We start from the raw sequence: 23,607 nt of genomic DNA, 5'->3' as shown, positions 1-23,607 counted from the left end.
CCTTAAAATTCTCGTCGCCAAAACTTATTGGGAGTGTTAACCATGCGTTAAAAACCTGAAGTTCATAGGCACAAATGTTTTGGAAAATGGACAGACATGGAGAAATTGTTGAAAAAAAATCACGTCCTGGTGAGATTTGAACCCACGACTCTCCAAGTACGCTAGACAGGACGTGTTAACCAACTTTATCGCAGAACTGGTGACGATGATATGATGATACGGGACGTTTTTAATTTCTCTCAAACTTTGAAAATGCAAATCTTACGTTCTGCTGCATGAAACGAGTTGGGAAATTTATCAAAGAAGAAGCTATGAGTGAAAGTCTAATTTTTCAGCTTTAACAGCCCACTAGGCGCTGTCCATAAACTACGTAGAATCTTTTTTGGCCTTCTCAATATTGTGGATTAGGAGTTCCTGGTGATCACCAATTATTTTCTGTCTCCCTGGACACTGACCCAAATATTTAACCTAACCAATGAGAATTCAATATTGTGCTTCAATAAGTGCAATTAATCCCACACATTCGACACACAATAAAGCCCCCATCTCGCTCCAGCTCCCAATGGCGATGACCAATTCATTAACATCATTTACGAATTGCCTGGTTGCACGCAAATCCTTTCGACTGTACACCTACTCAATCACATTCGCCCGCTTGGTTTCCGTTGCCAACGACTTCTGTCGAGCGAGAACGCCAATGCGAACGAGCACACGTTGAATAATTCTCACCATCTTCGGGAAATTAGCATCTCATTAGCATGTGGTTCGCCGTGCTGTTGAAGCCGGTAACGTCATGTCTTCCAGCCCGGGATTTATTCTGGAAAATGAAAAGCACGCCAACAGAAAGCAGCATCTGTCCTTAAACACCAACAACTGTGGTGACTACTTGAGTTATGGTGGTTCTTCGTTTCAAAACGCTACCAATCAGAGTCACTTTATGACGATCGGATCCCGCACATTCATTGCTGCTCCGTCCGAGGGCAAATAACTCCGAGAACACTGCAAACTCTCTATCCTACATCAGGCCGCCGCCGCCGCCGCTGCCGGTGCTGAGTGTGGTTAGTCACCCACAGCGGTCGTCCCAAAAACACAGAGCCTTTCTCCGATGGTTCTAATTTTAGACTCGGTACCTTGATTTATCCTTTGTTCTACGTCACCACCCACCACTCGGAAAGACTTAACCAGGTCAACCGGCCAATGGCTCGGTGCTTCGACTCGTCATCCTTTTCACTACCCACAATACAGCAAAAAAAATAAAAAAGCGAGTATCCGAGGGGTTCGGCCAGAATTTTCACCGGTTTCCGTTTTCTGTACAGTTTTTTTTTTTCCTTTCTCTCTCTTCCAGGTCAAAAGACGGCGAAAACGTTAGCGAAATCGATTCGCTTCGGGATCGTTACAAAATCATCAAGGAAGAACGCAAGTTCATCATCAGCAGGGCACTCGAATCCGATGCCGGCTCGTACACGTGTAGCGTGCGGGCGCTGAATGCGTCTAGAACTTTTAATGTAGTAGGTAAGTTTCGGAAATTGAGGTGATCATCTTGAATTAATAGTAGCACTGTGTTTCTGGTTCATAAAATAGAGAAAAACTTTTCAAATAATGACCCAAGTAACATTGTTAAGTCAAGCAGATTCGAAGACATGCTGAGAACCACCATAGAACCAAATCAAATCTTTTGGGGTTTTATGATGGTTCTCACAACCTCTTCAAAACCAAATTGACTTCAAATTTTGGTTTGGGAAATCAGACAAATTTCAAAAACTCGAAAAACAATTGTTGCGGACAACTTTTTCAACATTTTTTTTTTTATATTTTTATGGTTTAGTATATGAAGCATTCAAGCTTTTGTATTTACTAGCTTATCCCTCTTAAAACATTGTTTTAACATATCATCTTATCTTGGATCTTCACAGATCGAAAAAAGAGTGTAAAATTCTGTGATATATGATGCACATGTTTGGAGCGTGGGATATCACCGAAGTTTACATGACATATCATGTAAAAGTCATAAAATATCATGTAAACTTCCATTATATGTCATGTAATTCAGCATGACTCTGTGTGTTTACATGACATATAACACAAATTTACATGATATATCATGTAAACCATCATAACACTAAGTTTACATGACTAAACTGAAGTTTACATGACGTGTAAATTTCATTATTTTTATCTGTGTTGCTACAATTTGATGTCCAATCGAAATTAAAGATGTTCTGTGAACTGTCTTAAAAGGACACAGTACTTAGAGTACATAGCTCAAATTTTCTAGAGCACCGTTTTTTAGAACGGTTGAACGGATGTGGCTGAAAATGCATCATGCTGAATTGTCAGTGGTTGTCAACAGATTTTGACTAGAATTACAGCCGCACAACTATAGCTTTTTCTAATAATCCTTCCTAATAACCTCAAATCAATCAAAATGTGATTTTTTGGATGAGTGTAATCAGTTTCGTACCTTTTAATTCCGCCCTATGTTGCCTATCCTTTGACAGATACGCGTATTTCGACTACCACTTGTAATATTCCTCAGTGTCAGTTATCCACTACTGATAACTGACACTGAGGAAGATTACAAGTGGTAGTCGGAATACGCGTATCTGTCAAAGGATAAGAAACATAGGGCGGAATTAAAAGGTACGAAACTGATTACACTCATTCGAAGAGGGTATTCTGCTTAGAGGGTTCGAAAAGTCGGTACAAGATGATTTTTTGGCTAATTTAAGTTCTACATCAGAGTTTTATTCACGTTTTGACCAGACCATCAATTTGAAAAGTTTTTCTTAAATGTAAAGCTATGCATTTGACACATATGATTAATTGAGTTTTCATTTTTTTTTTTACTTTTCCTACCGTTTCATCCACAGCAAATGTTATTGTTAAATTTGAAAGCACAGAAATAGGAAAAACAAACATGGTGGAGGGCGAGAAGCTTTCCCTTCACTGCGTTGCGTTCGGAACGAATCCCAAGATTACCTGGACAGTCGGTAAGTACTCATTGTGATTTTTACTCCTAAGGATTTTTTATATGCTGTCAACTATTGTTTTAATCACGACTGGTGCTGTAGTACTCTTGGGATCTTTTCAGCGTATCAGTCTTCTCGTAAAATCAAAAACTACAGTTGAATATCTTTCTTCAATTTGCAAAGAAAAAATCAAACTATAGATTTTGATTCTACGAGAAGACTTATACGCCGAAACGATCCCAAGAGTATTGAGTTGTCCAAAAAAAGTCTCACGAAACCTACTGCAATCCTATTCATATACGTGAAAACAAAAGATGTTAACAAAGTTCTTACAGATAGGTTAACACGGGAAATCTGAACACAAACCAATGCCACACAGGAATTTGGATTGGTCAACGCTATCAGCTGAGTTTCTATCAGCAACTTTAGCCCGAGCAAAGTCTAACAACAAAATGATAGCAAATCGAGAACTCGATTTGTAATCAGCAGCAAATTGAAATCACGTTTTGATATCAGTTTGTCTTGACTACATTTGATTTCAAATTTAGCGTTTTGCTGTCACTTCAAACTATTATAAAAAAAATAGCTTTTAAGTTATTTCAAAATTTATAGGTAACCTTGTATAATCACTCTAAGAATATACCATTAGTGTAATTATCTTGTGCCATTTAGGATTTCATAGCAATCAAAAACCCTATATATAACGATTTTTTCCATTTTTTGGTACTGATAGCAAAAACAGTTATTAATTTGCTATCACTGATAGCAGGAATTGTTATCAACTTGGTGTTACAAGAACATTTTCCTGCTCTCATTTTTGATGTTTTAACCGTTAAAACGACCAAAACGACAACAACCTGAGTTATCATAATTTGCAATATCACAACATCAAAATTTGTTTTCAATTTGCTGTCAGACTCTGCTTGGGAGGACAGACCATTTTGTGTACACAGTTAGAAAAAATCACTGACTTCGGTAATGTTTTACCGAAATCTCAACCGTTAAGTTTGTTTTACAGGAAAAAATCGGTAAAGGTAGCAACTTTTACCGAAGTTTGACAGATAAACAAAAAAATTTTACCGAAATTGGTTTTTTTTACAGAATTTCGTCAAAAAATCATTACCGAACGCTTAGCGGTAGATGGGTACATATGTATTGTTAATTAACTTTTGCATACTCTTACTGACATATCCCATGATTGACTCATTCAGCAAAACAAATTGTTGAGTTTCATTACAATTTACTGAATTATTGATCAATTTGTACTGATAATTAGTACGGTTGTAATAGAGTTCAGCAAAAATGTATTGCAGCATTAGGTATTCTTCCGTCTCGTTACTGTCGTTAGCTACAGTTGGCGAATCATTATAACGATAGCTGAAGCGATAGCCACCAGTCGGTTTAAATTGGACAACAACTAAATAAGTCACGCATGGGAAATTTCACACAAAACTTGAACTATAAATGCTCTTTGATGGCAACAACGTTCTACTTGGAATGGAAATTCAGTCTTATCGAGTTCTGAGTAAAACTAACTCAGTCACGGAAGGGAAATCCTGTAGCATGCAGTGTTGATTCAGATGGCACAGATGTATTGAAAGTCGAGAACGCTTTTGTGTGAATGATTTCTTAAGTGCACTTTAAAATAACTCCTGATGGATATTGTTTTACGATCACACTCATTAGTACAAGATGGTGGCGGCATAAATTGCACATCAACGACGACGCCAAACGACGGCAAATGTTGAATTGCCAAACTACACCAGAAAAGCACGGTTGATGAGTGATTGGTCGTCTGTCTTTTTTTTTGTGAATTTTATCGTTAGCTTGTGCTGTGTTTTCGGTAAATCCCACACAAAACGACCATTGCCCACCCGTACTGAATTGCTTCAAGTGGTAATTGACGTACACATTGCAGCGGCTATCAAGCGGTGTATAAATTCTGAAAAAAATTAACGGCTACCAGTTCCTGAAAAAAATATTAATAACAACAATCGTAAGCTAAAATAAGCAGCCACAACGATTGGATGAACTGAAATATGTATCAAATCCAGATTTCTTATCGCGTCATTTCCGTTTCATGATGTTTAGGTAGAGTTTGAGTTTTGCTTACCAGCAACTCAATTAGTTTAAAGAGAATTTGAGCTGATGCCTACTCAATCTCTCAAAACCAAAACTACCTATGTAACTGAACTAGCCTGCCATGAGTTTAGTCGATATATCAACTACCTCAAATTGCTTTCCCCAAAGCCTCATAAACTTTCGCCCATATCCCTACAGTCAATCATGTTTACGGTAATGCACATGCAAACATAATCAAACCGTCCAGCAGATGATTCCCGGAACGAGATCGCCATCAATTAGCGAACCTCGACACGCTCGCTTCTCGGCTGGCTGGGACTGGGAACTTAATCCGACATCAAGAACGCAAACAACCTTTCGTCTCTCGCAGACCAAATATTGATGGAAGCTGCGTTTGGCCTGCCCACTGCCGCCGTCTGCGGGGGCGCATTTTGGGAGATCGTTAAAATATCAGAAAACACAAAACCCACCGCTTTCGTCGGAAAACATATTTGTGTGGACGGATGGACGGCTGGGCGGACGGGCGGACAGGCCCACAGGACGTGGGTAATCGCTGTTGTTTTATTAAATTAACTGAGCGTAACCGAAATTCCCAACGCTACACACTGTAAACAGCTAATAAACATTGCTGCTGCCAGATCTCAGCCTCACTTTCGGTTTGGCCTCCCACCATCAGCTTTTGATTCCCGCTCGACCTTACGGAACCGCGAACCCGATCGGTTGTTTACGTGCCAAATGGACATTAACTGGTCGGTTGGGAATCAAGGAGAAGGCGGTCCCAAAATTCAATAGCACTGCTGAATCAACTGTAAACTGCAAACAATAAACAAAATGCGCGTGTTTCGAGTAAATATTTGCTCCGCCTGTTCTAATTTGGTTGCGGTTTGCCAATCCCATTGCGCCGCGTTCAGGTTCTGCCTATCAACCGCATTTCGGTGTTTGTTATCATCAGCTGTAAATTAACTGTCTGATCAATGAATTTACGACTTCATCAAAATGAAGTTCGACTGGTTTTGTAAAGATATGCGAACCCACACAAAAGCATAGCTCTTTATCGTCATTCTTACCAGCCAACCAGTTACCTTAAACCTAGAAAGTCATAGTAAGAAGGAAGAAGCACCGATCCTGACACTACATACCGCTACGTCTCTCCGCGTGTTAACCTATCTTCGGGTGAAACTGTTATATCACGCTTTCTCTGACACAGTTTATAGCAGGTGCCAGAAAGTTGTACAATTGACTACGATGTAATGCTAAACTAAGCGAAAGTCATAGCTACAGGTTGCATGCACCGCGCATAACCCTACGTAGTGTGAGGGTAACCGTGCAAAGTTTTCCGAATGCCACCACCCTTTTCCTATAGCAGCAGGTCACATAAAGTGCGAACATGCAATCACACACAATCACCTTAATACCTATAAGAGTGGTTGTTAATGTTTGCATTATGTACGCTGCGATATGAAGAAAAGTGCTAGAATTTGGTTCTTGCTTTCAGTGTTACCTTCTCAGGGTTTTGTCATAATTGGAAAAATATAACCATGGCGTCCATTTCAATGTACCAAGGCCACTCAATCAAATTCCAACCATTAAGTACTTACTTTCAGTTCTGGGTACCCACGGTGATGCAGAGGGCCGTATTGAAAGATTTCCATCCTGGGCGATTGCCATCCATCGCCTTGACCTGTGGCCAGGTCAAATTTCTGTCGACTTGCTTGATTTAGTTGTTGAGGCTGCGCCGCCATGAGCCTCTAGGTCTGCCTCTGCTGCGATGTCCTGATGGGTTCCAGTCTAACGCTTGTTTGCAGATTTCGTTTCGTTTTTCCGCCCCTGCGTAGAGTGTGGCCGGCCCACCTCCACTTTCGCTCCCCAATTTCTGTTACTATCGGCTTTTGATGACATCGACGATGGAGCTCCACGTTGGAGATCAAATTGTGAGGCCACCATGCACGAATTATATACCGCAGGCATCTATTGATCAAGACCTGCAGCCGTTGCGTGTTCTCCACTGATACACACCAGGTTTCACTAGCGTATAGCAGCACAGATTTCACGTTCGAGTTAAAAATTCGGATTTTGGTGCGTCGACTGATCTGGTTGTTTTTCCATGCATTTCTTAAATTCCCAAAAGCAGTCCTCGCCTTCTTGATCCGTGCACCTATGTTGATCTTGGTGCCGCCATCGGCCGCCATTTGGCTACCAAGATATTGGAAGCTTTCAACATTCTCCACTGATTGCCCAGCTACCGTATAGCTGGAAGGGTTGACCGTGTTTACATCCAACGATTTGGTCTTGTTAACGTTGATGGTAAGACCTGCCGCGGAGGAGCGATTAGCAAGATCATCGAGCTTGCTCTGCATATCAGAGTGCCGTTGAGCTTGGAGAGCAACGTCATCATCCAATTCGAAGTCATTTAGGTGCTCCATGGTAATGGAATGCCACAACAATCCACGAATTGGTTCACGGTCAATCGCACGTACCAGGATTTCGTCGATTACGATGAGGAACAGTAGCGGTGATAGTATACATCCTTGCCTCACTCCAGCAACGACCCGGATGGGATCGGACAAAACACCGTTGTGCTGTAATCTGCTCGAAAATGCCCCGCACTGTGCTTCAATGAGGCTGTTGATTTTCTCATGGACACCCTTGCGCCTGAGGGCTTCCCACATGTTTCCGTTATTAAGATGGTCGAAAGCTTTTTCGTAATCAATCAACACCAGGTAGAGAGACCCTTGGAATTCATTGAATTGCTCCAGAATGATACGGAGCGTGACAATATGGTCCACACAGGATCGTCCGGCTCGGAATCCTGCTTGCTGTCGTCGGAGAGTTGCGTCAATCTTCTCCTGTATCCGGTTAAGGATCACTTTGCAGAGGACTTTGAGAACGATACACAGTAACATGATGCCCCGCAGAGATGGCATTTCACCGTAGCGATTCACTGCGGCGTCAGTTTATCGACCACACTGGGGATAGGAACATTTTTCACCACACCAAGAAGCCAGTTTCTCTTGTTTTGGGTGGTGGGTAGACCAAGCGCTAGTGCGTGCTCTTGCTCGTTCGCCTTGGATTGAGTGTGGCTCACTCTTTCGCGCGCATCGCTCTCCGGCGCTCTCCCGTGTTTTCACCCAGCAGTCACCGAATCATCACCATGGTGTCGCCGGGGCGAGAACTCTCCGGTGTTTCACCGCAGCGCGCACTCTGGCGCAAAAACCTCACTGGAGCGCGCGCCCGGGTGATTTTTTACACTTTCACCGGAGAGAATTTAAAATCGCTCTCGCCGCACTGTTGTGTGGCCTAGTGCTCAGGGAGCTAAGAGATTTATTTCTACCCACCAAGCTTGCGCGCATCCGATTCGCAGTGGTGGATCCACACATTAGAGACGGGCTCCTGTTGAGATACACAGCGTGAGTGGTGTATTTTCTATTTCTCTTTCCTACACTGAGGATATGGACATCTCTGACCCGTCAATTATCGCATACAGTCAGGTCACCTTTTTTGGGTACCTTTACTAAGACGCCTTGCATCCAGTCGGCCGCAAATGTCGCGGTTTCCCATATGTTGCATAATAATTGATGCAGTAGTTGTGAGGATACTACGGGGTCAGCTTTGAGCATCTCAGCTGATATACGAACGACCCCTGCGTCCCTATTCGATTTCATGCTGCGGATGGCTGTTTCTATCTCCTGCACTGATGAAACTTTGGTGTTGACACGGGTAATGCGTCGTACCCTTGGCGGATCATGCTGAGGTGTTGATGGCGTGACCGACACTTGAAAAAGGTTTCCAAAGTGCTAGATCCAGTGTTTCAACTGGTCAGCCGGGTCGGTCAGTAACTGTCCAGACGTGTCTTTCACGGGCATCGTAGCATTCATCTTAGTCCCACTAAGGTGACGTGAGACATCGTAGAGGAGACGGATGTCGCCTGTGCTTGCGGTTTTCTCGCCTTCGTCGGCTAGGGAGTTCACCCACGCTCTTTTGTCCCGTCTACATGAGCGTTTTACTTCCTTCTCGAGAGCCGAACAGCGCTGACGGGCTACGGCTTTGGCTCCTCGTGTTTTCGCTCGTTGGTCCGTGGCTTTGGTGTTTCTTTGCTCCTCTATCTTCCTCCAGGTATCATCTGTGATCCACTGCTTTCTCCGGATGCGTAGCTCACCCAAATTATTCTCGTCGATGGCGATGAAGGCGTTCTTGATACCGCGCCATTGATCTTCTACGCTTCCACCTTCTGCAATATTCGCAGCATGGTTCTCTAGCTCCTCGACCAAGGACCATTTCACCACAGCGTCTTCCAGTCGGCGTGTGTTGAACCGGTGTCCGACTTTCTCCTCGCTGGATCCTGGCAATGCGCAGTCGGATCTCGCCGATTAGGAGATCATGGTCGGACTCAGTGTTGGCGCTACGTTTGTTCCGCACATCAAGAAAGCTCCGTCTCCATTTTCGGCTGATGCAGATGTGGTCGATTTGATTTTCCGTGACGCCATCACGGGAAACCCATGTCACTTTGTGCGCTTGTCGATGAGGAAAGAGCGATTCCCCAATCACCATGTCATTGTTGCCACAGAACTCTGCAAACAGCTCTTCGTTTTCGCTCATTTCTCCGAGACCATGACGTGCTCATAGTCCGAGTTGTCGGAACTAACCTTCGCGTTGAAGTCGCCCATGAGGATCTTGATATCACCTTTCGGAGTCTTGTCCACGACAGCATTCAGTTGACTGTAAAAGTTCTCTTTGTCTTCCAATTCGGCAGCATCGGATGGCGCGTAACATTGGGTCATGGTAAGGTTTCGAACCCGTGTTCTAAATCTGGCGTGAGCGCTGAGCAGGAAACCAACTCCACGGTGGCGAGGAGCGTGCTCACCTCGTAGGCCACAGTATAGCAGAATTTGATCCGAAGCCAACCTGTGCTCTCCAAAGTTCGACCAACGGACTTCTCTCAATCCTAGGATCTCAAGCTTCATACGGCATGCCTCAATGGCTAGTTGTGACAGTTTACCTTGGTGGGCTAGGGTTAATACATTTTAAGTTCCAATTCTTGTCGGTTGTTTCGCGCTAAAAGTCGTTGCCGTTGAATCAGTTCGTAATCTTTCTTTTTCGATTTCTGTAACGGTTTTTTGTTTTTGGAAATAGTAGGTTGTTGGCCTAAGGTCCCCTATCCACCGTGGTGGGGCTGCCACCTTAGGTATAGCTGCCGGTGGAGGAGCATTTCATACTCAGCCGCTGGATGCCAGAACAGACGCTGTTTGAGCTGCACCTCCTTGGTGAACAGTCGCTCGAGACGTACCTCCTCAATCTAGCTGAAGTCAGAAGGACAAAAGTGCCCAGGCTGCACTACCAGCTAAGCACACAACTCTAAGCTGGCGGTCTTTGTCATCGCTTGACCCGTGGAAGCATTGAGGTAGGAACTTGTGAGGACCAGAGCTATGTTGGACGTTCTCCTTATCAACCCTCCGTTTTGCAGCCCTGGATGTTCTAGGTTGTCAATTAAGTCTCAAACACAAACATTCTCATTTTTCACCAACAGAGGACTCAATTTGCAACAACTTTTCCGAAGACAGTGTTCTCTTTTATTAAATGTGTGAATTTATACAACTGTTTCTATATTGGGATCATGTATGACTCTTTTGGTTCCAAAGGGTTAAAATGCGACATTCTAGAAAATGTCATTGCGACAATCATTTTTCATTCTCGTTCTCGATGACTGCAAGGACGTCACGTCACCGTTATTAATTTTATAAACCTTAGGAGTTTCCAATATGTACATAGAAAATGGCTAGCTTAGCTAACCACAGGCTCCATCTCCATCTGTTAATTCTTTGTGCCATTTTGATTATTCTAGTTAATCACGAAGAAGCAACTACAATATGCACAGTCATCTGTGCTTGTGCTCATGCTACTGGTGCTAGAATCATTGGCATTCCAAAATGCTCTCATGGTCATGATTGGAAAAACTCCCGCATGATCTGTCATAATTTTCTCCCAAATCTTTTGGAATACTTCCAAGAAGATCCTGATCAGCCTTTGTTCAATTCCTTGCACGACACTCCTCTCGACTGGGACCCTGAAATCTTTAGAAAATTCCTAGGAACCTAGGAGAAAACTTTTTTCGCAAAATTGTTTAGCAGCATTAGCTAAAGTTCTTGGATATTTCCTAAGATATGCCAAGAAGTTTGCACATGGCAGAAATTTTTCAATAATAATGTCATTTTCTACAAATGATCACATCGGAAACTAGCGGTGCCTCTATCGTTCGAAGCAGTACTTGGGAGTGAATGGAGAGTTACCTGATTTATGTTACATCAAACACCAGTAATTACTTAAATTGCATTTTTTGTGAAACGGACCTGGTGTGATGGTTAGAACACTTGACTATCACGCCGAGGACCTGGGATCGAATCCCACTCCCGACAAACTCGCAAAATGTGAGTTCTTCCTTCGGAGATGAACTAGCCTAGGGCTAAAAATCCCGTTAATACAGATAAAAAAAAATGCATTTTTTATGATGAAAATCAACCATTTTCTTGATTCGATTTCCTTGAGACTTTCACTTACATATATCAGTCATAATGGTCATAAATGGTCATAAATGCGCAAAATTTCATTACATTCGATTAATTAAATCCGGAGATTAACAGCTCAAAGTTGGCTATCGGATAATTATGCATTTTTCTAGAACCTTTCCAACTTGGTCAAGAACAGCCCGATCTTCTCCAAATTTCGACCACTAATAAACAACTAGTTGATCAACTTACAGTGAAAATTTAAGAATATTTGATGCATTTTTCGAAAAGGTACAGATAGTTGAACATTTTTTGAAAACGTGAAAGTTTTGCCTGTCTCGACCGAACTTGCAACGATCTGATGATAGTCTCGAAAATGCCTCATAATTGCCAATCCCCTTTGAAAACTCAACCGTACAGTTTTTGTTAAATGATTTTCTGCTGTATGTTTCTTCTCGAACTAATTTGCCATCGTTTGTGTTCTCAACCAGGCAACGCCACCCTCAGCACGAGTACAGAGCATATCGTGCTGGAAGAAGACGACAAGGGCGTCGAGAACGCCCGGTTAACCATCGAGAGCGTCCTGCTCAGCGACTACACCGACTACACCTGCGAGGCTCGAAACAACGCCACAGACATCACGGGTAAACCGGCACAAGTCACGATAACCGTTAGGATTAGAGGTACGTTTGGGATCCAGATTCCAGGTCGATTGTTCTAAGCTAATTTTTACTCTGATTTTTAGGAAAATATGCCGCGCTTTACGTTTTCTTGGGTATTATTGCCGAAGTTGTTGTATTATGTGCGATTATTTTAATATGCGAAAAACGACGCAACAAGACAGAAATCGAGGAAAGCGACACCGATAACAGTCCAGATCAGTAAGTATTGAACATTTATGATTATTGTGTACTCCAAAAAAAAACAAAGTCAACATCAACCGTTCAATTGCTGCTAAGTTTCGTTCAAACATTCGCTCGAATCATGTTACGTTGTTCTATCATGTGCAGTTCCATTTCGCTATCTACATTCGCCTTCCAATACTTCACAACACATACACACATAATTGGGCCTGTTCAAGCTGCCAAGGTTGGCGCTTAGTTCGACAGAAATGCCATAGGGGTCGTCTCGATACGGTTATGTCTTATCGTTTTGCTATTAACTTCTCCTGACTTGAGTCTCTGTTTTGGGCATTGATCTCTCTTGCTGTATATGTTTCTACGGTTCGTGTACTTTATTATAGCTTGCTAACAGACACTGCCATAAAAATCTGGTGTTGCCATACTAATGGGGCGTTCACGCGTTTACGTGGATGAAGGGAGAATGCCTTACTTCTATAATCGAACTACTGATGTGCATGTTTGTATGTGCTAGAGCACACCATAATTCCATGTTTAAAAAATTTACATAATTGGACCAACTAATTTGAATAACCCAAACACCTAACAACTCTCTGCCATGTAAACTACAAGCCCCCGCAGAGCACGCTTTCACACAAATTTAACACGTCCGTTTTGTGTAGTGCTCGTATTCAGGACTTCAGTGTATAGCGTCATTTGCAACCCCCCAAGATTTGTTTCTTACCGAGGACATTTTTTTCTCTCTTCGTTTCTCAATTTTCAGACACAAAAATGGTCACAACGGAAACTCCTCCGAGTTACGTCAGAGAAAGAACTAATACGATGGGGTTGCCACTTGTCCTCACATCTCTCCCCACCCAAAACCGTTGATTCACTCGTGCAAATCAAAGACACATTTGATTAAAATGCTAGAAGTAGTGAGATATTAGAATTCTTTTCTAACACTAATCTTACGTTTAATCAGAACAACCTGTACTAACCCGAGAATAAAAGAACACTGAAATATTTTACCATCATTCACAACACGTAGTTGTACGTACCGCCACTATTGATTGCATGGTGGCACTCCCAGACTTGTAAAATTTACCAATCAATAAAAGAAATCGGATGATCAAACCAAATAAAAACGTAGTTAGACTGTTAAACATGCGTTTGAGCCGTGTGCCTTTCGGTGCCATCTCGATTCTGTAAAGACACAACCAAGGAATCTTAAACTTGTTAAACTTTTGCAACGATTATTCGGAATAGTCGAGACTGGCCGTATGCTGGATGAATAACAGGAATTTCCGAAACTTACCAACAACGTTGAAAGATGAGACGTAAGAATTTCGATATCGACTAGGCGGCAAATCTTGCATTACCAAAAACAGCAATTTACAAAACAGTCACATAATTTTACTTCCCACGAAGTATAGTTCCGGAAACGATTTTCATCCTGCATGCAAAAGGTCACTGAATAAGTTAGTTGAAGAATAACGGTATACTAGCATTTTTTTCCCTGATGAAACTGTATAAATGGTTGGAATTTAGTTACTAATAAAATTTTGAACAATTGGTACACACAGTCAATAGGCAAATAAAATAATCCTTGTTTTATTTCTGCATGTTTTTCATTGTACATATAATATCTCAAACGGTATCCTAACAGTCCTCAACTTGCTCCGAAACAGAGATCAAGGGTTATAAATTACGATATTGTTATAGGTATTTTCAAGTTGATATCACATTTTCAGGAATTCCATTCTCGGAATTGAATGATATCAAGTTCCATTCAAATACTACCGTTGGCGTCACTTGATACAATTCCAAGGGGTGGCTATCAATATCTAAGGTATTTTAAAGATTTTCTATGGGTCTGTTTTGTTTCTGGGGGAGAAGGGTTGAACCCCCTCTAAACTTCTAAACTTTACACGAATGAGTTACTTAACGCAAAATTAATCATTCTCTGATCCCCTGCACTACGTGACAGCTTTTGCACGGAAAGTTTTCTGAATTTAAATAAAAGATAATTATTAATAAAAAAATATTTCTCATTTCGCCATATGTCATCATCACTGGCGTAGCCACGGTGGGGGTTTTCAGGGTTCTCCTAAAGATTCCGCTTTTTATAATAAATTAAGAGCGAGCACTAAACTTCAGTATTGGTTTTTGTCAGACGTTATCAAAGATTCTCTCGAAATTGTTTTCAGAAATCTTCGACCAGAAATCTTTTCAGACATTTTGCCAGAATCCTCTCTAGAAGTGTTCCCTTGGCATTCTGTTGGTGTTCTAGAAGTTTTGCAAACAATTGCAAAGATTCTTTTGGAAGAGACTTTAGGAATCTCGAAACTGCGGCCCTTTACGAATATCTTCAGTTTTTTCGACAAATATTTTCATACGATCATTATTGAACAAGAGATGAACAATCTTTTCAATTAAAATAATACAAGAAGTATTCATCAAAAATTAGAGTTGTCTGATTACTACGTTTAAACTGTGGCTTCAGAAATATTAATTCTCCTGAATTTTCCTATGATGGAAACTTTCCTTTTCACCTCTGAAATAGGGCATTTCTTAATCAGGGAAACATATAGGAGAGCTAGTTTACGGTTATAGCCTTGACTTTTTTCGACAAACTCCGTCACCTTTATCGCACTCCAATTTGACAATCGGGTAGTCCATAAACAACGTGGAGTTTTCTGGGGGGGTTGGAAGAATCGAAACCTATGGCTCGTAGATCGTTTATGTACAGTCTCTATACTTACTGCCAGTCCTGCCTAGATCCTTCGGTGCACATCTCTAATCTACCAGCGTAACACCATTATTGGTTGTCCCTATCAATTTCCTGTAGCCGGAAGCCCTCAAGATTACGGGTCAGGTTCAGAGATCCTTTGGAAGAACACGAAGAAATTTTCCGGCGTCATGTTATACTGTGAAGGAGCCAAAAATTCAAAAATTTAAAAAATACCCTAAATTCCAATTTTTGATCATGATTGGTAAGTTCTTCTGCTTCTTTACTAGCTGTGTGGTATTCATCGTAATCCTCAATATGAGAAAATGTTCGTAAAACCGCATCTTAATCGTTTTCTTGTTTTACAAAGTAAGATGCTTTTCTTGCGTTATTACCAACGTTCCGATGCCAACTTCTGGATCGACAATTTGGCGTTGAACTCGTTTCCTTACCTTGAAGTCGAAATTTTCCAAGAAAGAAGCCAAGTCCCAGAATCTCTATGGAAATACATAATTCCTTATACGATTTGCAGAAAGATGATTTTATTCTACACATATATAATAGCTAAAACAATATATAGAATTTATGATTAAATTTGAAGTTTGGTAAATTTTCGAAAAACTGGAGGGCCCGAGCGGTACAATATAGGGTCTTGTAGCATTTGGGCACTTGTCGCTATAACTAAGCCAATTTTATACCTTATAACCCTATACTTGAAATCAATTGGTTTGAAATTGACTTAGCTATAGCGACAAGTGCCCAAAATCGATACACCTGCCCAAATGAAACAAGATGTACAGTCAATTTCATATAAATAGTGAAAACCCATAAAGGATGATTATACATTTGCATCTTGAATGATTCATTAGCCTAAAACATTCGCCACACATATCACTCAATCCCTTCACGAACAATATGTTATTTAGTATATTACTTTTAAGTTTCGCGACATAATCGAAATCCCCCAAAACTTTTGTTGGTCAAACATTTTGTATTCATTTGTTGCGACGAAGAAGCAAAACAGTATCACTTTAGCTTGCTTTTGATCCAAACTCATTGTACATCGTAGTGAAGTACTGGCTGTTTCATTCAGTTTTTTAGTTAAACATTATCGAGAACGACCAGTTAAACCCAATTTGTATCTCTCACTACGAAATTTTCTCTATCTCTTCCCTTTACCTGTGCTGCGCTTTTCTCTGACACATCACGTCCAAACTAGGCGAAGGAGAAAAAGCTCGCGAAACTATAACTAATAATAAATTCTACCGTACTGCTAAAGCAACACTTCTTAAGAAATTGTTAAATAATAGCTTAGTTACAAACTAGAACTAGAAAACAGTGAAAAACAAAAGAGAAATCCAGAGAATATTAATAAAAATAGGATATGATGGAAAATGCCGGTAACAAAGAAATAAAAGCTATAATTAAATAAAAAAATCTCGATCACAACAACCAATCCTGTTTCAAAAACAAAGGACAGACAGAAAAAAAACATTCCAAAGAAATGACGTTCGGCGTGAAGATTTCGGTTACTCAACCACTACAGCCCACCAGAGAATTTATCCTAAAACAGAAGAACGTTAAAGACTTCTCTCCTTAATATTGAGAACCGATAACATCCCAGGTTCGATGAGCAAACCTCGTTAATTGTTTGACAGTTTACACCCACGCATAGACACAAACTCAACACACACAACACATACATACATAACAACAGACTTAGAGATACCGCGGAAGCAGGAAGAAGCAGGATTAAATTAAGCAACAAAAAAACGGAAACCCCCTTTTGAAAAAGTACATTTTCCTAGCGATTAGAATACTCATACGCCACCACTGCTGCCCTCTCATACCGTAAGCAGAAAGCTCGAAGCGACCGGAAAGGGATACGATCACCTTTCTGAACTCGAACCGATGCCATCGATCGTTACAACGCGCAGCCCAACGCACCTGGTTGGACATGTATTAGAAAGAACATTTGAAAGCTTTAATAATTTAAGTCACGATTTCTGTGATCAACATCGATTGTTGTTGGAAAGTTTGAACTTCCAGACGTGGTTATATCCGATTGATGGTAAGTAAATTAGGCAACAGGTGGCATGGTGGGGTATACTATCTGGAGGCGCCAGTGATCGGTGGTTGGTTCGATCGCGCTCGATGTTTTTCGAAATTTCCGTGTGATCATCAGTACAGATATGTTTCATTCTTCACGAGAAAAAAATGAAACTATTGTCATCATTTAGTACTAAGTAAGCGACAGCATCTCATCAAAACCTAAGTAGTAGCTTACCAAGGCCGTTTGTATAGGGTGCAAACAAGTGCAGAAGTGCATCGCAGAAAATCTTTTATATGAAAACACACAAAGAAAACTCGTGCTAAGGCAAACTAGTTCCAGCAACTAGGCGAAAAAAGACTAACCAAAATATCACATAGAAAAAAAAATACAACAAACGCGAATACTAGCCTACGAGAGAGATAAAGAAATGCAAAAGATAACAAAACCACGTGTGGAAGCATTTGCAATGAACCCCACGTCAGAATTACAGAAACAAAGTTATTAGATTAAGACATCCACCATTAGTCGGTTGCGAATATTTGAAAATTGACCCAGAAGGGAAGAGGATACCAGTTAGCTTTCAAATATTCGTAATCGAACTCGATTTGCTAAACTTAGGAGCTGTTTGAAATGAAACCTTCAAAGGTACTGTTTGAAAAAGGGTTTGTACGAGACAAGAAAACGAAGACCGATGGCAATTTATCCCTTAGAAAGCATCTCAGCAAGGGAGTGATCAAAATTGAAACCAAGCTGAATTGTTAGGATATTATTATCGTACCAGAAAAGTGAATGTTTTTTGGGTAAAAACATGTATTTGTACGTGCTACCACTCGTTTAGTAGTTGGTTGCAAGTAAATTCAAACACTGCTACATGGGTAGAAAGAAAAGAAAGAACTTGATGAAGATTGATAGATATCTTCTGAAGTTGTAAATAATTGTAACATAATAAGTAATTTAATAAACATTACAAAGAAGAAAACGGATAAGACACAGCGACAGGTTGCAGACGTTTAGGTTTTCATTTTCTCTCAGTGTACTTTTATCGTTCTTCGGTTCTTTCCGCTTTCGAGGTGGTGATTTATCTAAATATGTAGTGGAACTAGAGGTAGACTACGACGGAAATTGCGTTGCGAGTATAGACTTAAACAAGTAAAATCTGAAAACTTATTTCGAATCGTTATATTAGCAACTAAAGAAGATATGTGGTAGACCATTTAGTTAAAGCAAAATGAAAATAAAAGTAAGAATAAAAATAGGACTAAAAACACGATTGCGTTCAAAACGTGAGCAAAGAAAAAAACCGCGAGGAAAAACAATGTTGAGTATAACTAAAAAGTACGCTTTACCTAGATGAGATTTTAAAGTTAATGACCACGTACACCTTTGATTGTCTTTCTAGATATGACCTTTTCAAAAAAAAAATGGCCGTTTTCTCTTCCCATATCGTTCGAATCAATACCTAATGCGACGATAGTTCGAGGCGCCATTTTGTACACTAAATTTATGAGGGAGGGGAAATCACGGAGTGAACTGTGTCGGTACTTGTAATGCGTTCGGTTTCATAAGCAATTGTTGTAGGGTTTTCATGTAATTTCTGCAACAATTTCTTAAAAGCCATTTTTCTGTAAAAATAACTGACGAAGTTGCGATAAGAGCTTCTGATTTAGGTTGGTTCTAGTTTTACTAGTACTCAGAAGGAATTGCTGGCGCGTCAGGTACTGGTGAAACTATTAAAATGTGTAGGTATTCATAGAGGCCCAGCAATTCATCCAACCATTATTTCACATTTTTCCAATTTAAAATAAAATACAGGATTCCGAAAGTTTGATAAGGAATCCCTCAGACAGTTTCACTAGGAATTCCTCCGGTCATTGCAAAATTCGGAAAGAATACAGATGCAATTTCTTTTGGTATTCTTTTGTCATTATCTAAAATTGAAAAAAAAAACTACCGATAAATTATTTTAAAGCTTCTCCACCAACTTATTATGGAAACCGTATGGCATTTTTTCAGGGAAAGTTCCATTTTTTTTAAGAATACTTTTGGCAATTCTTTCAGGAATTATACCAGCGGTATGGGAATTCTTCTGGAAATTTCTTTGTGAATTCATCGAGCAATATCTCAAGACTTTCTCCTTTCGATTTTTTTAGAAATTTGCAATTTCTTTGGAAATTTCTTCAGGAATTTTTCTGGCCATTTAGGGTATGTGATCCATCAGTAATCTCACGCTCCCATATTCATCCTATTCGAAAACAAGCGATTACGGCACCGATTGATTCCGTTCTTTTTGTTCTCATGCGTGCTCACTTTAAAAAAAAAATACAAAAATATGAAACAAAACAAACAACGCATCAATCCTTCGTATTTCGTAGGATGAAAATGGGAGCCACATGCTTAAGAAGGGAACCAATACCCTATTTTAGGATTTTTTTCCCGTATTTCAATCAGGATTTCCTAAATAATAAATCGGACCTGGTTAGGGTGGCGCTTCGAATTCAGGTTAACTTTTTATTCCGCAGAATCGTAACTTGTTCTGTGGTTTATTTGGTTAAAGCGCCGGACTAGCGTTACGAAGTCAAGTGTTCGAATCTCATCAAAACAATTGGGATTTTTTTAATTATTTGTCAATTTAACACATACTGTATTTTTGCATATTTACATGCATTTCGGTTTAGATTCTGTGGATTCTGCGAAAAAAATCATTGTATGTGGTTGTTTTAACTAGAATGTATCCTCCTGCTTGTACGTTCTGCCGACGAGTCACTTTGGTGATATTATTATGAGCAAGTTGTTGGGTCCACAACAAAATTAGGTTGAATAATTGACCTAGAAATCATTGGTCATCATAAGGTGTGTTTAAATTTCTCATTGATCAATCAACACAACAGTTCACTTCATGTTCCCTCTCCACAGCTCGTACTCTTTAAACGAATTGAATGTAATATGCGGAAGGCGCGTAAAGGAACACAAATACATGGGTAAATAAACAGATAGCAAGAATGAAGATAAAATAGTTACGGTAGATATTTTTGATTAATTCAGAATTAAGAAGCAAAAAAAAAACAAAGAAAGAGATAACTATAACTAAAGGCAATCTAGAGTTGATAGAAACGTCGAAATTTTAAATGCGGAGATAAAGGGTGCAAGACGAACACGATAGACACTTGGGCAACTTTGCGGTTTACTTTGTACAATTGTAAAGATTTCTGATTTGATGGACATTCAACAGGGTAAAAGCTCCTTGGGAGAATTGACGATGTGGAAGGTACGATATGCCTATTGCAAGGTGTAGGAAGTGATGGTTCAGATGTTTCCTTATAAATTAAAAAAAAATGTTCTTGTGAACAAGTGTGGCATACTAATGTGCTGCAGAAAAAGATAAAGCTTTAACTAAAATGCTGGTTTGAAAAAAAAAACATTTTGAAAAAAAAACTAAAAAATATAATTTTGCTAGCATCAGCTATGCCATTCAATGTACATTGACCAACCCTAACACGTACGTCAATTCTATCTAGAAGCTTTTTCCACAATCCGTTTTTGTTCACAATTGAAATTCCGAAAATAAATCATAAAAAATGGAACAACGGGCTGATGAAAAACACACCAAACTTATTAAAAAAAGTTATCGACGATTCATCCATTAATACAAACTGAAACAAAAAAATCTCCAATGTTCCTCTTCTACGCGTACCATAAGTATTGATTTTACAATACTCAAACGAGCAAAATTTCTTGACATTTCGATCACAGTCAGTATATACTTGAACATACTACCCCCATCCTCATTAGTACTGACACCAGAAACTAAAATGAAGTAAAATGCCGCAAGTTGATCAGTAAAATACTGTAAATAATGAACTTTACCACTCCACACCGCGTTGATGTATCATTTTACTTCCATCAGTAAATGTGCGAAATTTTTGTCACAAATACATGCCGTTTTGCCACTCATATCATCACAGTTCTAAGCAACTCACAAAAACAAACAATATTACCAGCAAAACATAAAAAAAATCCTTTAAATTTCAACAGACATAACGCATGTGAAATGATTCAATCAAAATAATCACACAAACATTAACATCAACACACTCACTCTCATCATTCGATAAACGTAAAGACATTTGCAATGCAAGAAATCTTACAGAACAAAATAATGCACTTCCCGAAAAATAAAACCAACATAGTAACTAAGCAGATTAAAATAACACAAGTTGTAAGGCTATTGGAACGAACAAGATTCCAAACGTATGCAACAAAAAAAAAACACATTTTTAGAAGCACGACGTTGATAACTAATGAAGCAAAACAACAAACCAATATGGATAAAAACAAAAAAAGAAAGAAAAGGGGAATCACCGAATTAATAAATAACCAAAACAGCAGCTACCACAGCAAAAAAAAAAAATAGATGGACAAACGGAACTTGGACTAACAGTGGATATTTGTTTGGTTATATTTACTTATAAACCCAGAGTTGTTAACTTATTATAATTGATATCATACATTTCAACTAGGTGAAGTATGAGAACCCGAACTGCAAAAATGCAGTTACATTCGAAGAACACACAACCATCCACTTCGGTTCTTATTCAGTAGAAGTAAAAACAAAAAAACAATTCACAGATCAGTTATACATTCCGATGAGTATACACACGTAATATTTGTTCATTGGTTTTCTGTTGATCAAACCCGAATATCTCAAGATGCTGATGAATATAAGAAAAACAAAACCAACAACAACAGAAAAAAACAAGGTAAGCTGAAATAAGAAACCCAATAGCGAAGCGACGAAACGCGGTGTGCGAAGACAGTGGGAGAAGAATGCAAAGGAATGCTGAATTCGCGAATGACGAACCAAAAGGGGACAGCAAGAAATTGTAGAACGTTCAAGTGAAAACATGGGAAGAAGAAATGAGAAACTACAGATATTGTTATTATGTATAATGTTTGACCAATAAAAAGTGAACAGTTGATTTAAAATAGGTATGGTTGTTTCAACTACAGCAATTTGGAATCTGAAAAATCTGGGGAGGATGGTTGTGTCTTGAGTGATATACCAATGTATCCAAGTAACTGGTCAAATCAGTGGATAATCGTCAAATTTACCTTTTGGATACCTGGTTATACTCAATGTACTGCGATACTCGTAACTCGTAAATCTAACTGATATTGACTATGACTTTTACATTTATTTTTTCCAGGGAAAAGCTGAAGAAGTGATCTTCTCCAACCACATCCAGCGCCATCACTTTTGTAAATAGAGTATAAACAATCAAAACGCCAACATTCGAAACAAACAAGCCGATCACACTCTCCAGCCAGCGTCGACTTACATAGGCGAACCATCAATAAAGTTCATCGCTTATTTGATGACATTTCCTCTGCATAACTTCTCATGTCCTTGAAACAACTGTCCACTGGCCACAACATAAAGCTTAAAAATTAAACACCATGAAAATACACTAGTCATCAAGTGCGAGATTTTGCGACAAATATTCCTTTACTGTTTCAACGGAATTGATGAAACTGAGAAGTGGCGCCAGGGTACTTTACAATGTCTAGAAAAAAAGATCCGTATCGCCAATCATCGGCGGTTTATGGAAAATTTACACAGCCTTTTCAGTGTTTTGAAATGCCAGAATAATCTTTTCTTTTGATTTATCCAATTTTAATAAGAAAGTTAAAATCAGAGGAGCACCAATCGCGATTCCTCTACGGTAATATATCTTTAAAATATCGTTTCTAAAGACCACACTAATTTAAGCTATGTTTAAGTTTTACCAGATGGTGAAAATTAATTTTTCTCACTCCATTTCGTTTACTATAAGAACAATAAGTTAATTCCCTTACCACAAGATTTATTCAATTGTTTCGCCACCAAGTGTTTGCTACCAACCGTATTGAAAAATGACTTCTGATTTGAAAGGTATTTGGACAACCTGGTATCAATCAGGTTTTACGTTGAAATAAAATAACTCCGGACCTTGCTCGACGACGCCGAATTGCTTTAAGTAGTCGAGAAAAATGTTATAGTAGTAGATAACTTATGAAACTTCTAAAATAAAACCACTATGATCTATAAATACTAAATCTTAGAAGCACTCTATTTTCAAACATTGTTACAAAATGATCAATAAAGCTTAATTTTCTCTACCGGTTTGCGCATTCCATTCGAAAGAAAAAGTCGTTGTTTTTATATTTTTATTTACGTTTATTTTAGCTCATACTAATTCTACACTCAAATATTCTTGGTACACAAGTGGGTTTTAAAGTGAATCTAAATTCCATACATAATAAATATAAATTAATTACTTTTATTACAAGCATGATGAATATGTTTATACTATAGCTGTACCCGGCAAACTTTGTCTTGCCTACTGCGTTTTTTTGAAGTTTTGAGTTTCTAGCAAAGACCAAATCCCCGGTCCCC

The 23,607-nt window shown here is 39.4% G+C and overlaps 1 protein-coding gene across 1 annotated transcript in view; it reads left to right on the top strand.

The window, feature by feature from the left end:
- Positions 1–23,330, top strand: part of LOC109431811 (platelet-derived growth factor receptor alpha) — a gene marked incomplete in the record, with an annotated part of 65,530 nt that extends 42,200 nt beyond the window's left edge. The window contains 5 exon segments of the mRNA XM_062850066.1: positions 1,346–1,512; positions 2,871–2,990; positions 12,043–12,234; positions 12,297–12,432; positions 22,379–23,330. Coding sequence (XP_062706050.1) covers positions 1,346–1,512; positions 2,871–2,990; positions 12,043–12,234; positions 12,297–12,432; positions 22,379–22,397 — 634 coding nt within the window.
- Positions 23,331–23,607: the final 277 nt, after the last annotated feature.

Source organism: Aedes albopictus, chromosome 2, assembly GCF_035046485.1.
Source record: "Aedes albopictus strain Foshan chromosome 2, AalbF5, whole genome shotgun sequence".
In the NCBI taxonomy this organism is placed as follows: domain Eukaryota; kingdom Metazoa; phylum Arthropoda; class Insecta; order Diptera; family Culicidae; genus Aedes; species Aedes albopictus.
Note: the sequence above shows the minus strand (reverse complement) of the source record. Positions and strands in the feature narration are given on the sequence as shown.